This window comes from Sander lucioperca, chromosome 18 (genome assembly GCF_008315115.2).
Source record: "Sander lucioperca isolate FBNREF2018 chromosome 18, SLUC_FBN_1.2, whole genome shotgun sequence".
Classification (NCBI taxonomy): domain Eukaryota; kingdom Metazoa; phylum Chordata; class Actinopteri; order Perciformes; family Percidae; genus Sander; species Sander lucioperca.
Window position 1 is genome coordinate 9,302,857 of NC_050190.1, and position 15,000 is coordinate 9,317,856.

The following is a 15,000-nucleotide window of genomic DNA, read 5'->3' on the forward strand; positions in this document are numbered from 1 at the left end:
GTGAGCCCATCTATCTTTCAGTTTTGGAATAATAGGTACGAGACACGAGGGGATTCTTTAAAACTTTACCCGAGAACATGCTTGTCTGAAAAGAGAAAGAACTTTTTCACGCTCTGTGCGGTAAAATCATGGAATGACCTTCCAGAAGAAGTTGTGCGTTCCCCTTCTATTAATTCCTTTAAGAATAGGCTGGACGCATTTTGCCTGTCAAAAGGTGTAATGTATAATTATAAAGCTTGTCATTAATTTATTTAATTAATTTATGAACCGTTCTTCTTCTTCAAGTATGAAATTAATGTGTTTTTATAAAATGTGAATGTGCATATATATATTTTTTTTATTTTGACAAAAACATAAAACAAAAATGCCAAAAAAGTGACAAACAATTTGAAAACAAATTGACAAAAACGTTGAGAAAAGTGTAGAAAAAGAACCACAAAATATCATATTTCGACCCAGAAAAACCCAAAGTTGCATAGTCGACGGGAAGACAACACGAGGGTTAAAGCTAATTTTTTTAAATTTATTGAAAAGATTTCTGGTACAGGATATACAATCCTCTATTCCAGACTCTAAAAGACACAAAACAAATATATATATATATATATAATTACACTTTTCTCAACGTTTTTGTCAATTTTATTCAAATTGTTTGTCACTTTTTTGGCGGTTTTTTAATGTTTTTGTCAATTTTTTAACACGTTTTTTCAAAGCATCATTCTCTGTCTGTCTGTAAAACATAAATCGGCGCCTATGACGCCGTTTGCAACAACTTGACCACCTCCCCTGCTCCTTCAGCCACCACGCCTGCCTCCCCCCTCCACCCTCTCGGTCACTCCCTCATTTCTCTCTGCTGTCCCCTGTGGTCAGGGGGGTTAAGAAGTTTGTTTATTGTAGAGAATTGTTAAAGGTAGTCTGTATATGCGTGGAGGTGAACTGCACATACAGCTATGGTTATGTGTAGCTGTGTGTGCGTGTTATGTGTGTGTTTCTGCCTCCTTGTGTGTATGTGTTGCTACGCGTGTCATTGTGTTTGTGTGTCTGACTGTGTGTGTTGCCATGTGTGTCTCTGTGTGTGGCTGTGTTGCTATATGTACAGTATCTCACAAAAGTGAGTACACCCCTCGTCTGTCGGTCTGTCTGTCTGTCTCTCGCTCTCTGGCTCTCTACCTTCTCAGGTTTGGTTTCGTCTTCGTTCTCGTCATCGGACGCCGGTCCAGCCAGAGTGGACACCTTGTTGATGACTCCCAGCCGAGCCAGCTGGTCGAGGAAAACGTCTCCGCCTTTATCCACCAGATCTCTGATGATCTGCAGAGCCAGGAGGTGGCCGTCGTCATCGTCCTGAGACACACACAGACACAAAGATAAACTCTGCAGCCATGAGGATGATTGTATTACTCCCTGTGACAGCGGAAATAGAAACTGCATTATTAAGATAGACAACTGAGTTGTTATTCATGCTCATAGCTGAGCAAACTTAATCTGCAGAGGAAGACTGTGAGACATGGTTCAAAGACTCAGAATAAGCCAGTAAGTGGACTGTGAGTTGAGTTTTTGGTCAAACTACAAGTAAAGTATATGACTTTACTTATGTCATCAGAGAACAAGGGTCATAAAAAATAGTGTTTGACAGTGTGTGTGTGTGTGTGTGTGTGTGCGTGTGTAAGCGTGTGTCTGTGTGTGTGTGTGTGTGCGTGCGTGCCTGTCTGTGTGTGCGTCTGTGTGTGTGCGTGTGAGTGTATGTGTCTGTGCATGTGTGTGTGTGTATGTCTGTGTCTCTGTGTGTGTGTGCGTGCGTGCCTGTCTGTGTGTGCGTCTGTGAGTGTATGTGTCTGTGCATGTGTGTGTGTATGTCTGTGTCTCTGTGTGTGTGTGTGTGTGTGTGTGTATGTATGTGTCTGTGCGTGTCTGTGTGCATGTCTGTGTGTGTGTGCGCGTCTGTAAGCATGTGTGTGTGTGTGTCTGTGTGTGTGTGTGCGTCTGTGTGTGCGTGTGTGCGTCTGTGTGTGCGTGTGTGCGTCTGTGTGTGCGTCTGTGTGTGTGCGTCTGTGTGTGCGTCTGTGTGTGTGTACACATGTGTGCGTGTGTGTGTGTACACGTGTGTGTGTGTGTGTGTGTGTGTGTGTGTGTGCGCGTCTGTATGTGTGTGTGTACACGTGTGTGTGTGTGTGTGTGCGCGTCTGTATGTGTGTGTGTACACGTCTGTGTGTGTGTGTGTGTGTACACATGCGTGTACCTCCTGGTCGAGGACGGTAGCTGTGATCTCCACCAGCACCGTGGGGAGGTTGTGTCCCGTCTCGCTGTCACAGACTTCCTTCAGCAGGACTTCGCTGCTGTAGTGAACCATCTTCCTGATCAGAGCCAGACTGGCTTTCCTAAAACACACAAAAAGACTAAATAAATACACCCAACTGTCTCATCAGGAGTCTTCCAACACACGTGAACAGAAATATTCCATCGCCGCAGAATGTTCCTCGCCTTGTAAAACTCTGATGGTCAACAACCTTCGAGCTAGCAAGCTACACGCTGAAAATGTCCTAATTTGGAGAAAATGTGGACGGTGCAACAAGTCAGGCCTGCTTGGTTCTTTCGGGGAATGATTGTAAAGATTTAATAAGAATATGTTTAGGTCATTTCCTCTCTAAGTGGGAGGTTTTGGGACTGATTGGTGGGATTGCTGTGGACGAAGTACACACGGAGATACACTGGTAAGAGCCAATGAGGTTTCACCAGGTCAACAGTTAGGCCTCCTGCACACTCCTGCTGCGTGGCGTGAGCGTGTCAGCTGCGTGACGTGTCCGTATCGCTATATCTATATATCTATATATATCTATCTATATATCTATATCTATATCTATATCTATATCTATATCTATATCTATATCTATATCTATATCTATATATATATATATATATATATATATATATCTATCTATCTATCTATCTATCTATCTATCTATCTATATCTATATCTATATATATAGAAATATGTGCAAACAAATGTACAAACACTAAAATATTGACAAAATAAAGTTGACGAATACGCTATTATTTCATTTTATTGATGGGAAACATGCGTGTGTCCAGACAAGACTAGCAGCAGCAGCGTCGCGTCAGACACATTTCTGGTGTGTAAAGACATAGAAAACGCCACGCTCACGCCACGCAGCCAGTGTGCAGGAGGCCTTAACTTCATTTAATATTGTATGTGGTGTTTGCGTGCTGCAAATGATCCACTAAAACAAGTTCCTTCCAGAGACTATTTTGAAGAGCCTCTCCTTACTTTCTCCTCGCTATCCTACTTTCATACTGATCCAACAGTAACGTCATATATTTCGGCGGAAAGCTCTCGTTCTCTGCTTTCAGGAACCATTTGAACGTCTTTGAAAGGAGTTGGCGGTAGTTTCTTCGATAGGACAAACAGTCTACATAGGTATCACAGTAAAAACAACAGCCCACACAAATTCATGTCACTTCCGTCATGATAGTAACGAGCGGGTTGAAGGTGTAGTTGACAGTTTACCTAATAGAAGGCAGCATGGTTTGCTGAAAGGTTTGTGCAAAAACAGGCAGCAGTCTCCTCAGGTAGATGGGAGCCATTTCTGGGTCTCCTTTGGGCTCGCTGCCCTCCTCCTCCTCCTTGTTGGCATCTTTCTTCTTCTTGTCGTCGCCCTTGTTCACCGGACACATCCAGTCGCCTGAAACACACACAAGTTCATGTTACAACAGTAATAATAATACATTTTGTTTGTTGGTGCCTTTGAAGGAACCTAAGGCCCCTCTCTCTTTACGTTGTTCAAATTCTGTTGATTCTTTTAAAAAGCAGTTGAAGACATTGGGGGTTTTTTCAGATTTTTTCGTCCCGACTTATCAGTTGTGTGTGTGTGTGTGTGTGTGTGTGTGTGTGTGTGTGTGTGTGCGTGCATGTGTGTGTGTGCTCGCCTGTGTGTGTTTGTGTGTGTGTGTGTGTGAGCGCGTGTGTGCATGTCTGTGTGTGTGTGTGTGTGTGTGCATCCGTCTGTGAGTATGCATGTGTGTGTGCGAGCCTGTGTGTGTGCGAGCGCGTGTGTGCATGTCTGTGTGCGTGTGTGAGCATGTGTGTGCATGCCTGTGTGTGTGTGTGTGTGTGTGTGTGCGTCCGTCTGTGAGTATGCATGTGTGTGTGTGTGCTCGCCTGTGTGTGCATGTCTGTGTGCGTGTCTGTGAGCGCGCCTGTGTGCATGCGCGCTTCTGTCTGTCTGTCTGTGTGTCTGTGTCTGTGTGTGTGTGTGTGTGTGTGTGTGTGTGTGTGTGTGTGTGTGTGTGTGTGTGTATTCAAACAGGCTTTTAGTTAAACAATGCTGTCTGATGTCATGTACCTATGTTTTCCTTTGTATTCTTAGGCCTTTTATTTATTGTATTTTACTTTATTCAAAAGCAGAAGTTAGGAGTCGATCAGTCGACTAAGACTTCTCTAGTCAGTCAGTTTTTTGTGCTAAACGACTTTTGAGCACATCTCTGGTAAACACAAGATTTAAAGTGGAGCTTTTGAACAATTCTTCGTGGAGAAACTCAGTTTTTACAGATCTGATCATTAAATGAACTAATCGATTAGTTGACTACATCGTTTGAGTGTGAGACGACTCAGAGTTTCTGTAGTAGAGGACAGCTGTAGCAGCAGTAGTACTGGGCAGTAATCAGTAGTACTGTGTGTGTACTAACCGGGGGACTGCAGTATAGCCACCACCTCGCTGTGTCCTCGCTCCCTGGCCTTGTCCAGAGGAGTTTTCCCGTCCTCGTCTCTCAAGTCAGGGTTAGCTCCGTGACGCAACAGAGTCTAAACACACACACCACAGACAGACAGACAGACAGACACATTTAAAAAACAGAACACACGGCCAGAAGTTTACAACAAAACATAACCAGCGGTGGAAGAGGTATTCTGATCCTTTATCAGTAAAAGTACTAATACCACACTGTAAAAATACTGTTATAAGTAAAAGCCCCTAAAGAAGCCCTGAATCTTCCTTTACAATCTGTGGAACCCCATAATAATCCCTGGAAGTCCCTGTGAACCCTTTAAATACCCCCCAAGTCCCCTGGATACTCCGTTAAATTCCAGCGCTGAACATGAACACCATTTCACAGAATCTGACCACTTTATTTACCGTGTGTATCAACTCTGAGTGTGTTCTGTGTTACCTTTGCTACTTGTGGGCGTCCAAAACAGGCAGCGTAGTGTAGTGAAGACGACCTTTGACCTCTGTTGACGTCCGCCCCCCTCTCACATAGAAACTCCACCTGGAACAACAACAAAGTCGTGGTTGGTGAAACGAGAAAGACTTCGATCAAATTCAACATCCAATAGTTGTTGAGATATTTCACTCTGGACCAGGGATGCACCGAATCCAGGATTCGGCTGAATATTGGGCTTTTTGACGGGGTTCGGTTTCTGCCGAACCTTAACCCTACGCTTGCACTCCGTGCGCTACGCTGGTCGGCGTAATGACGGCGCCGTTGATTACAGGAAGGTGTTTACGTAGGTGGAGCGTTCAATGCAGTAGGCTGTGAGGAAGTGAAAATGGAACTGGTGAGCAGAAAAAGTGTAGTTTGGCAGTACTTTCAGTCAAAAGAAGGCCATTCAAGTCCAGCTACATGTTCAATCTGCAATGCTGATTAGTCTGGTGGTGGCGAGGACCCTAAACTATACACAACATCACAGCTGTTACAACATCTGGTATCAAACATCTGGAAGAATACGAGTTGTGATGAAGGAATCTACAGACAGCAGCCAGAATGCAGCAACTTCAGGTACGGCAAAGGAAGGACAGTCACTGTTTACTTCATTAATGAGTTTACTGTGTTCATGGACTGAGGATGGGACGAGGATTCAGCAGAATCTTAACCAGTGGATTCAGGATTCAGCCGAACCCCAAAAATCTGGATTCAGTGCATCCCGACTCTCGACCAAAGCAGCGGACACACATACAGACCGACAGACCCTACCACCCTTAAATCCTAGCAGCCCACGTGGCGATTAAACAACAGTGTGATTTAAATGAGGGCCAGTGTCTCTGTAATCATTTTTACCATTTCCTGTGTGCCAAAAGCTGAGGCCCAGTTGAGAAGCGTCTGTCCAACATCGTCCATGAAGTTCACCTCGAAAGCTGCAGAAACAGAGAATATTGGGCCACTTTTAGTCACTGAAAACGAGAACAACCTTTACAACAACTTCAATTCTTTAGCAGAACGTTGGGAAGATTCGCGTTTAGCCGAGGGTTTTGGGGGGAACTCTGCGTGCATATGGTGACGCAAAAGTGTGTGAAATGCGATCCACCAAGTCTGCACACCTGCATATAACCTTCCTTCTCTCTCTCTCTCTCTCTCTCTCTCTCTCTCTCTCTCTCTCTCTCTCTCTCGTCTGGACAGACAAGGAGGTGCAGTTATTTCTCCAAACAAAGTTTGTAGAGTGGATCTCTGCAGTGCAGACCACTCCACACTGCTTTCTGTCCGGTGTTGCCAGTATCATTGATCATCATCTTACCTCCAGTGTCTATGGCGTCGATCAGAGCGTCCGTGTCCTTGCTGCGGATACAGTCGATGAGCTGTCGGTGGGATCTCTCCCCTGAGCTGTCCAGGCGCCGCAGGCCGGGGATCCGACCCGTCGACCCCGCCGTGGATTTGGGCAGCGCCTTCCGTCCCTCAAACAGGAGCACGAGCAGCAGGTCCACCAGACGCATGGTGTCCAGCACGCAGCGCTCGTCTCCTCCCAGAGCGGACTCCATCGAGTCGGGCAGCGCCGAACGCAACAAGTCCTGGAGACGGGAGAGAGGGGGACGAGAGCACATCAGACGACTGTCCACATTTAAAAACAGGGTTTACTGTGTGTGTGTGTGTGTGTGTGGTACCAAGATGTAACGTTACTGTGTATGTGTGTGTGTGTGTGTGTGTGTGTGTGTGTGTGTGTGTGTGTGTGTATCTGATCCACATTTTAGAGACCAGACAACTCATCCATTTCCTTTTTTAAAAATCAGTATCATGTTCTTGTTTCCTGTGTTTGATGCGAGTCGACCTACGTGTGTGACGAGCGGCGACCCTCTGCACAGCGTGGACAGCAGGCTCACGATGGTCGACACCTGGTTGCTCAGTTTGGAGTCCGGCGCCGAGGGGGCAGCGCCCGTCGAGGTTCGCCCGGGCTTACAGGAAGAGGCTGGGCCAGACACGGTGCCGCCGGCAGCCGCCATGCGGGACAGCAGCTCCTCCGTCAGCCCGTGTTTGGCTAAAGGGGCGGGGTCCACGCCGCGGCGAGTGAATCTGTCGGCCAGTGAGGCGAAGCAGCGCAGAGCGCCGTCTGATACCTGGAGGACAGAGAGAAGAGCGGTTAGTTCAGCTGAGAAACCAGCTGATAAAAAAACTAAGGGTTTTTGTTTGTGTGTGTCTTCATTTTTGTGTTGACATGTGCATACACCTTTTGTGTGTCTGTAATATATGAGTATGTTCAGTTTGAGTGTGTGTGTTGATGCATCTGCGTCTATTTCTGCTAATAAATGTTTCCTCATCTACATTCGTACATGTGTAAAGCTGTATCTGTGTGTGCTTGTTTTACTATATTCGTGGGGTCCAAAAACTGGGGAGTCCAGTATACTTGTGGGGTCCCGACAGCTTTGTGGGGCCCAAATGCTGGACCCCACAAGGTTAAAGGTCTGCTTGAGGGTTAAGACTTGGTTTTAGGATTAGGGTTAGAATTAGGTTATGGTTAGGGTGAGGGTAAGGGTTAAGGTTAGGCATTTAGTTGTGATGGTCTTTACCCAAATCACAAGTTTTATTACAATACGATATTATATCAATTCTTTGGACACCCATACAATATTTACTGATATCTTATCCAGATCTAAAACCCAAAGAGAGGGCTGGCAGGTTACCTGGTGGTCTTCATGTTTGAGGAGGCTGGACAGAGACTCGACGCAGGTCTCCAGAGACGAGTCCTGCGGCTCCATCTTGCTGCAGAGTCGGGACACGACGGCCATGGCCGAGTGCAGCGTGTCTTTGTGAACCAGGTGGCCGCTGTCTCGGATGAAGCTCAGCACACAGTTCAGACCGCCGGCCTCGAACACGGCGCCAGACTCCCTGGTACAGATCAGCTCCAGCACCTCCACAACAAAACACAAAACTTAGTTTAAAACGCTCTCGGACACGACAACCTCTCTCCACCTGGGGGTGTCCCTGAGCCAGGTGTCAGACCAGATCCCCGTTAGGTGATGCAGAACATCAGCTACTCTTTCTGGGGTCCACACAAAACATAGAACATAACAGATAAGACACTTTCAGACAAAACTACCACATGAAATAAAAATAAAGTATAACTTACAATATACTCTCTCGCAAACATGCAACTATACATATTCCTCTTTATACACACACACACACACACAAAGTGGTTTCAAGTGTAGTTATAGTTTTTCAAAACTTCACGCAGACAGCGTTTGCTGTGATATGAAATTAATGGCGAGGCAAAAGCAGTCGCGGTTAGTGATGGGAATCACCAGAGGCCTGACGATACGATATCATCACGATACTTATGTCATGATACAATATTATTAAGATTTTAAACATATTGCAATATTCTGCGATATATTGCAATTTATTACCTTTTTTCCAATTTCAAATTTTTCCCCAAAAGGAAACTGTCATCAGTTTTATCTAAAAATATATATTTCTCTGTTTGTTCATCTCACTTCAATTGTATTGCTGCAAAATCAGATTATCAAGCAGACAGTCTGACCAACACATATATAATAAAAGATCCATACTTGGCGTCTGTGTATCGATACAGTATTCTACGGAAAATAACGGAAAATATACTACGCTGTAGATACTATGCTGTATCGATTTTTCCCCCACCCTTAGTCGCAGTGCTGTTTTACACTTCCTCTGAGACAAGCAGGCACAACGGTGGTTTCTGTGCCCTGGTGACTGACTGACAGGATGAGGTTGTAAGGCAAGGCTACTTTATTTCTACAGCACCTTTCAGCAACAAGGCAATTCAATTCCATTCCTTTGCATTAAGTTATTTCTCTATTAGTTCAATGTTGACAACAGGGCAGTCACCAAGTTTATTGTTAAAGGTTAGTGTCAATATGCAGTTTGCACTAAAAAGTCTTTGTTGTTTACATTCCTTTGCATTTTAGTTAGTTCAATATTAGCCTGTACACAATGTCATTTGTTTATTTATTTATTACTTACAATATGTTCATGTTGTGGCAAAAAGGTTTCTCTTTTTTTGTTAATTTTTAAAGTTTGGATGGATACCAATCCTGAGTATTCGATCTTAAAACTGGGAACAGAACAGTTTAACTAACGCTCTCCTCATAGACACAAAGAAGGGGAAACAAGATATTCAATATTAGAGGAAAAATAAAATAAAATTAACCAGATCAAACATTATCTCTCAGCAGATCTGTGCAGAGACAAACTGAGCTCTGAATAAAGAACCCAGCTGTCCTGTGCTGTGTATTAATAAACGTCTGGTGGCACATGGTTAGGAGTCTCCTGGTTTGTGGTTTGACTCGACTTATTATTATCATTGTGTCTTGGCCTGAGTTAACCTCCTGCTACATGCCTCCCTGACACACCGACCGCCCTGTTCAGGGTGACGGAGACAGAAACACTGCAGAGGAAACGAGACAAACAAGACACTCTGAGGAGATTTCACAAAAACACACCGCTGCTTATCAAACTGACGACGTCACAGCCTTGAACGACATGATAACAGGATGAAGCAGAAACACAAATTTCCATCACAAGGTACCTGCTAACCGGAACTTTTTTTAGTACCTCCTCAGTCGAGGTTCCCAGCGAGCTGAGGCGAGCCGAAAAGGTGACGTGAAAGCGATAGAGGGGGGTGTCCTGAACAAACCCGCCATTTTTAAATAGTTTAGCCAGCTGTGTATTTTTTTTTGCTGCCTCCAGCTTCTTTAGAAACTAAATGTGTCTTCTGGCAACAACTCAGCTTCCACGTTCTGTGTGTGCGTCGCGTTAGGTCACGGCAGTTTACTGCGGCGTCCCTTGTTTCAGTTCTGCGGAGGCTCCAGGCAGAGCTTTCACCGTATCCTACGTACACACACACATGCCGGCCCGACGCACACACCAGCGCACAAGTATAAACATCAGGCCACTTTACACAGGCTACGGAGAAAGCTCTGCGTGGAGTAAAACTGTAAAACAAGCTCAAGTGGCTTGATGTTTATACTTGCGCTGGTGTGTGCGTCGAGCCGGCATAAAGACGACCAGCTACGCTGAGGCGGTACTAAAATCTGCAATGGAAAACGGACGCACAGTGTGTCGAGGCGAACCGAGCAGGTACCATGTAATGGAAAAACGCCAAAAGATTCTGCTTTACTATCCGACTGACCTTTGGTTCTTCCTCAGAGAGAGAAGAGTGCTGCTCTCGCCTGAGCATTCATGCAGGTTAACCGTTAGAGAACTCAGGAGATTGTTGTTTACAGGATCCTGTATAAATGGATCTAAAATAAAAACCACAACAGCTAGTGGCCGGTTAGCTCAGTTGGTAGAGCGGGAGCACATACGTGGAAGTTTATTCCTTGACGCAGAAGGTCCAGGGTTCGAGTCCAACCTGTGACAGTTTCCTGCATGTTTCTCCCCTTTCATATCTCAGCTGTCCTATTCATTAAAGGCAGAAATGCCCCCCAAAAAAAAAAAAATCTTACCGTCTCTCTCCCTCACTCTGTCTCTGTGTCTCCCTCTCTGTCTCTCCCTCTCTGTCTCTCCCTCTCTCCCCCTTCGTCTCTCCCTCTCTGTGTCTCCCTCCCTCCCTGTCTCCCTCTCTCTTCCTCTCACTGTCTGCCTCTCTCTCCCTCTCTTTTCCCCTTCGTCTCTCCCTCTCCGTCTCTGTGTCTCCCTCTCCCCCCCTCTGTCTCCCTCTATCCCCCTTCGTCTCTCCCTCTCTGTTTCCCTCTCACTCTGTCTCCCTGTGCACGTCCCTGGTTAACAGAGCACCCGGCCCGTCAGGTAATTCTTAACGCTATAATCTTCGTTAGGAGATGCAGCTCGTCCTACCTTGACGCACTGCTCGGCGAGATCTCTGCTGGTCCGGTTGTTGAGCTCCACCACCACCAGCCGGTTGCACAGCGCCTTGATGGCGCCGTCCACGCCGACGATCCTCCGGGTGCACTCGGCCGACACGTCCAGGTAGTAGGTGATGGCCCGGGCCGTGACCTCCAGCACGTTATCTGGAGCGCTCTCATCCAGGAAGATCTTACAGAGCGCCGGGAGGAATGTCCGAGGGGGACAGCTGGAACACGAGAGGAGAGAGACGGTCAGACCGCTGACCTCCCGACAGTGGGGGGATGTAACTAAGTACATTTACTACGGTACTGCACTTAGTACAACTGTTGAGGTACTTGTACTTTAATCGAGTCTTTTCATGCCACTTTCTACTTCGCTACACTTCAAAGTGTGTGTGTGTCTCTGTGTGTGTGTCTGCGTGCAATATTGTGCTTTTTACTCCACTACATTCATCTGTTACAGCTTTAGTTACTAGTTACTTTAGTTACTCCACTACATTCATCTTTTACAGCTTTTGTTACTAGTTACTTTAGTTACTCCATTCCATCATCTGTTACAGCTTTAGTTACTAGTTACTTTAGTTACTAGTTACTTTACACATTAAGGTTATAAAGTAAACTAGCCGACAATATAACGACTACAAGTCACGCTGAGATGATCAGACCTTAAACACACAGCTGGTTGGATCCTTTACTCTTTCTACAATGTTTTAATACTTTAACTACATTCTCCTGATGATACTTACACACTTTTACTGAAGTAACATTTTCAATTCAGGACTAACTTGTAACAGAGTATTTAGTATTTTTACTGCAGTAAAGGATCTGAATACTTCTTCCAGCGCTACTTCATCTTGTGTGCACACTAACTGAAAAACTCACGTCTCGAAGCAGCGGTCCACGTTGTCCGACATGAGCAGCAGCATGCAGAGCTGCTCCAGAGCGATGAGCTGCATGTCGCGCTCATCGCCCTGCCCCATCTGCAGCCACTCCAGCAGGGTGTCTGGGTCCACGTCCGCCATGATGGCTAGCCTACAGAGACAAACAAACACAGAACATGCACCTTGTTTTACCACTTGTGTACCATTCATTCATTTTGTACACACAGTTTAATCCGTTTAGGGGAACAGGGGCTGGAGGCTATGCCATCATGCACTGGGCAGGTGTACCCAGCACTTTTTACTACATGTGAAAATGTTAATGGGCAAATGTTCAGCATCAGTTAGCGTCCACTAAAAGTTCTGTTGTTGCTGCTGACAGACTCCGATTATTATTCTACAGAGATCCCTACAGAGATAGATCTTTTAGTTAAGGAGTAAGATCCTTTTAGTTTAACATGAAACAGCCCTGAAATCCTCATCACCAAACCCACCAGACTCCACGTAAATAATCAGGACTTTTATCATCATAAAACACACTTCATTCAAAGTGGACAGAAACTAAATAAAACTACCAAAAGCCGTCTTGGTTCATCTTTCCACTGTTCCAACAATCACCACTCTGGTTTGGTTGAAATAAACCCTTAATTCACCCATTTACATGTGGAAATAAGCTGGCTCTATACACGCTAAAAGTGCTGATTATTTACATGGAGTCTGGTGGAAATATGCTGGCTTTATACTTGCTAAAAGTACTGATTATTTACATGGAGTCTGGTGGAAATATGCTGGCTCTATACACGCTAAAAGTCCTGATTATTTACATGGAGTCTGGTGGAAATATGCTGGCCCTATACACGCTAAAAGTATTGATTATTTACATGGAGTCTGGTGGAAATATGGTGGCTCTATACACGCTAAAAGTACTGATTATTTAGATGGAGTCTGGTGGGTTTGGGGATAGCGATCTCAGAGCTGTTTCTGATTAAACAAATAGGATTCCAGGTTGACAGACATGATAGATGTTATTCCTTCATTTAGCACATAGATGCACCTAAAAGCACCTTCTTCCTGCTTGTTTGCTGTGATCGAATGAAAAGGATTGCTTTCAGGAAAAAGATAATTCAATAGAGTTAAATCTGTCCGTCTCCGTCTCTCACCTGGCTCCCCGTTGGCTACCCGGTCTGGCTCAGCGCCCAATCACTGCTCACAGTTCTGTCGCTGTATGGGACTCATCCAACCAACCGGACGGAGGGAGAGAGGAAACACGGACAAGTAGCTCGCTCTCACAGGGTTTTCTGGGACATGTAGTCTCTTCACCTGCAAACAAAACAAGGAGACATTTAAATAACAGACACCAGAGGAAGAGCACGGCATTCACACAGCAACTAAAATCAATCCTGTAGTGAGGGCAGTGGATAATTCCTGGGTGACTGATGTTTGTTTATACGGGCCCATTTTGGGCATATTACAGGAGGGTAAATCATGACGAAGGGGACTACAGCATCCCCGTGGTTACATTTCAAGTCTTCAACAAATTTTTTCAATTATACTGACACCACATGAACGCAGTGCATAGTAATAGCATGTTAGTGTGGGATTTCGGAAGCAGCCCCTATCTCACCAATGTTAACTGAAGTGAAAAATAAGTTGTGTATCTCCTCCCCAAAACCAACCCCAAAATGTAATGGGTTCTTCCTCGGCCCGTGCTTCATCCTTTGTGTGTGTGTGTGTGTGTGTGTGTGTGTGTGTGTGTGTGTGTCTCTGTGTGTGTGTGTGTGTCTGTGTGTGTGTGTCTCTGTGTGTGTGTGTGTCTGTGTGTGTGTGTGTGTGTGTGTCTCTGTCTGTCTGTCTGTCTGTCTGTGTGTCTGTCTGTCTCTGTGTGTGTCTGTCTGTCTCTGTGTGTGTCTGTCTGTCTCTGTCTCTGTGTGTGTCTCTGTCTGTCTGTCTGTGTGTGTGTGTGTCTCGCTCTCTCTGGTGTGTGTGTGTGTCTCTCTCTGGTGTGTGTGTGTGTGTGTGTCTCTCTCTCTGGTGTGTGTGTGTGTCTCTCTCTCTCTGGTGTGTGTGTGTGTGTCTCTCTCTGGTGTGTGTGTCTCTCTCTGGTGTGTGTGTGTGTCTCTCTCTCTCTGGTGTGTGTGTGTGTGTGTGTGTCTCTCTCTCTGGTGTGTGTGTGTGTGTGTCTCTCTGGTGTGTGTGTGTGTGTGTGTGTGTGTCTCTGTCTGTCTCTGTGTGTGTGTTTGTGTCTGTCTGTCTGTATGTCTCTCTCTCTGGTGTGTGTGTGTGTGTCTCTCTCTCTCTGGTGTGTGTGTGTGTGTCTCTCTGGTGTGTGTGTGTGTCTCTCTCTCTGGTGTGTGTGTGTCTCTCTCTCTCTGGTGTGTGTGTGTGTCTCTCTCTCTCTCTGGTGTGTGTGTGTGTCTCTCTCTCTCTCTGGTGTGTGTGTAATGGGTTCTTCCTCAGCCCGTGCTTCATCCTTTCACAAAGTTTCATGAAAATCAGGCCAGAAGTTTTTCCGTAACCCTGCTGACTAACAAACAGACAAACAAACCAAAACACAACCTCCACGGCAGAAGAAATAAAAACTACCCGAGCTGAACCGGCCGGAACCGCAGCACGAGTACGAGAGGATGTTCAGGATATGTCAAATTAATTTAACTCCCCGTTTTCATCACAGTCACAGGACTCTGATGTCGTTTTCCTTTCAGAAACAAGCTGCCTGTATGCAAACGTAAAGCACTTTGATATGTAAAGTCTACTGTCAGAGGAAAGCTGATACGCATAAAGAGCTTTAGTGAAGGTGACAACAACAGACTGGTGTGGAGGCAGAAACAGACCCATCCAGGACATCAAATCCTCCGGATGAAATCAGTTTATTGGACACAAAAGATCTTTAACGACTCACTTTGATGCTTCCAATTACTTTGAAACTCAGCTGACGAACATTTAAACATTTCCTAGTGCAGTTACTAATGTTCTGCCAGAGAAACAATCAATACAAACATGTTTAAAAAGGTCCCTGAATTAAACAAACTAGTTCTGTTCTAGTGTGTCTGTCTGTGTGT

The 15,000-nt window shown here is 45.4% G+C and overlaps 1 protein-coding gene across 3 annotated transcripts in view; it reads right to left on the reverse strand.

Moving 5' to 3' along the window:
• Positions 1-15,000, reverse strand: part of hectd1 (HECT domain containing 1) — a 62,523-nt gene that overhangs the window by 42,198 nt on the left and 5,325 nt on the right. For all 3 annotated transcript variants that reach the window (XM_035994439.1, XM_035994440.1, XM_035994441.1), the window contains exons 2-13: positions 13,102-13,261; positions 11,946-12,095; positions 11,056-11,290; positions 7,902-8,129; positions 7,056-7,337; positions 6,524-6,794; positions 6,070-6,146; positions 5,182-5,280; positions 4,702-4,816; positions 3,524-3,698; positions 2,237-2,375; positions 1,171-1,341 (exon numbers count right to left, since the gene is read on the reverse strand). In XM_035994439.1, coding sequence (XP_035850332.1) covers positions 1,171-1,341; positions 2,237-2,375; positions 3,524-3,698; positions 4,702-4,816; positions 5,182-5,280; positions 6,070-6,146; positions 6,524-6,794; positions 7,056-7,337; positions 7,902-8,129; positions 11,056-11,290; positions 11,946-12,085 — 1,932 coding nt within the window. In that variant the 5' untranslated portion in view covers positions 12,086-12,095; positions 13,102-13,261. The remainder of the gene's footprint in view (positions 1-1,170; positions 1,342-2,236; positions 2,376-3,523; positions 3,699-4,701; positions 4,817-5,181; positions 5,281-6,069; positions 6,147-6,523; positions 6,795-7,055; positions 7,338-7,901; positions 8,130-11,055; positions 11,291-11,945; positions 12,096-13,101; positions 13,262-15,000) is intronic.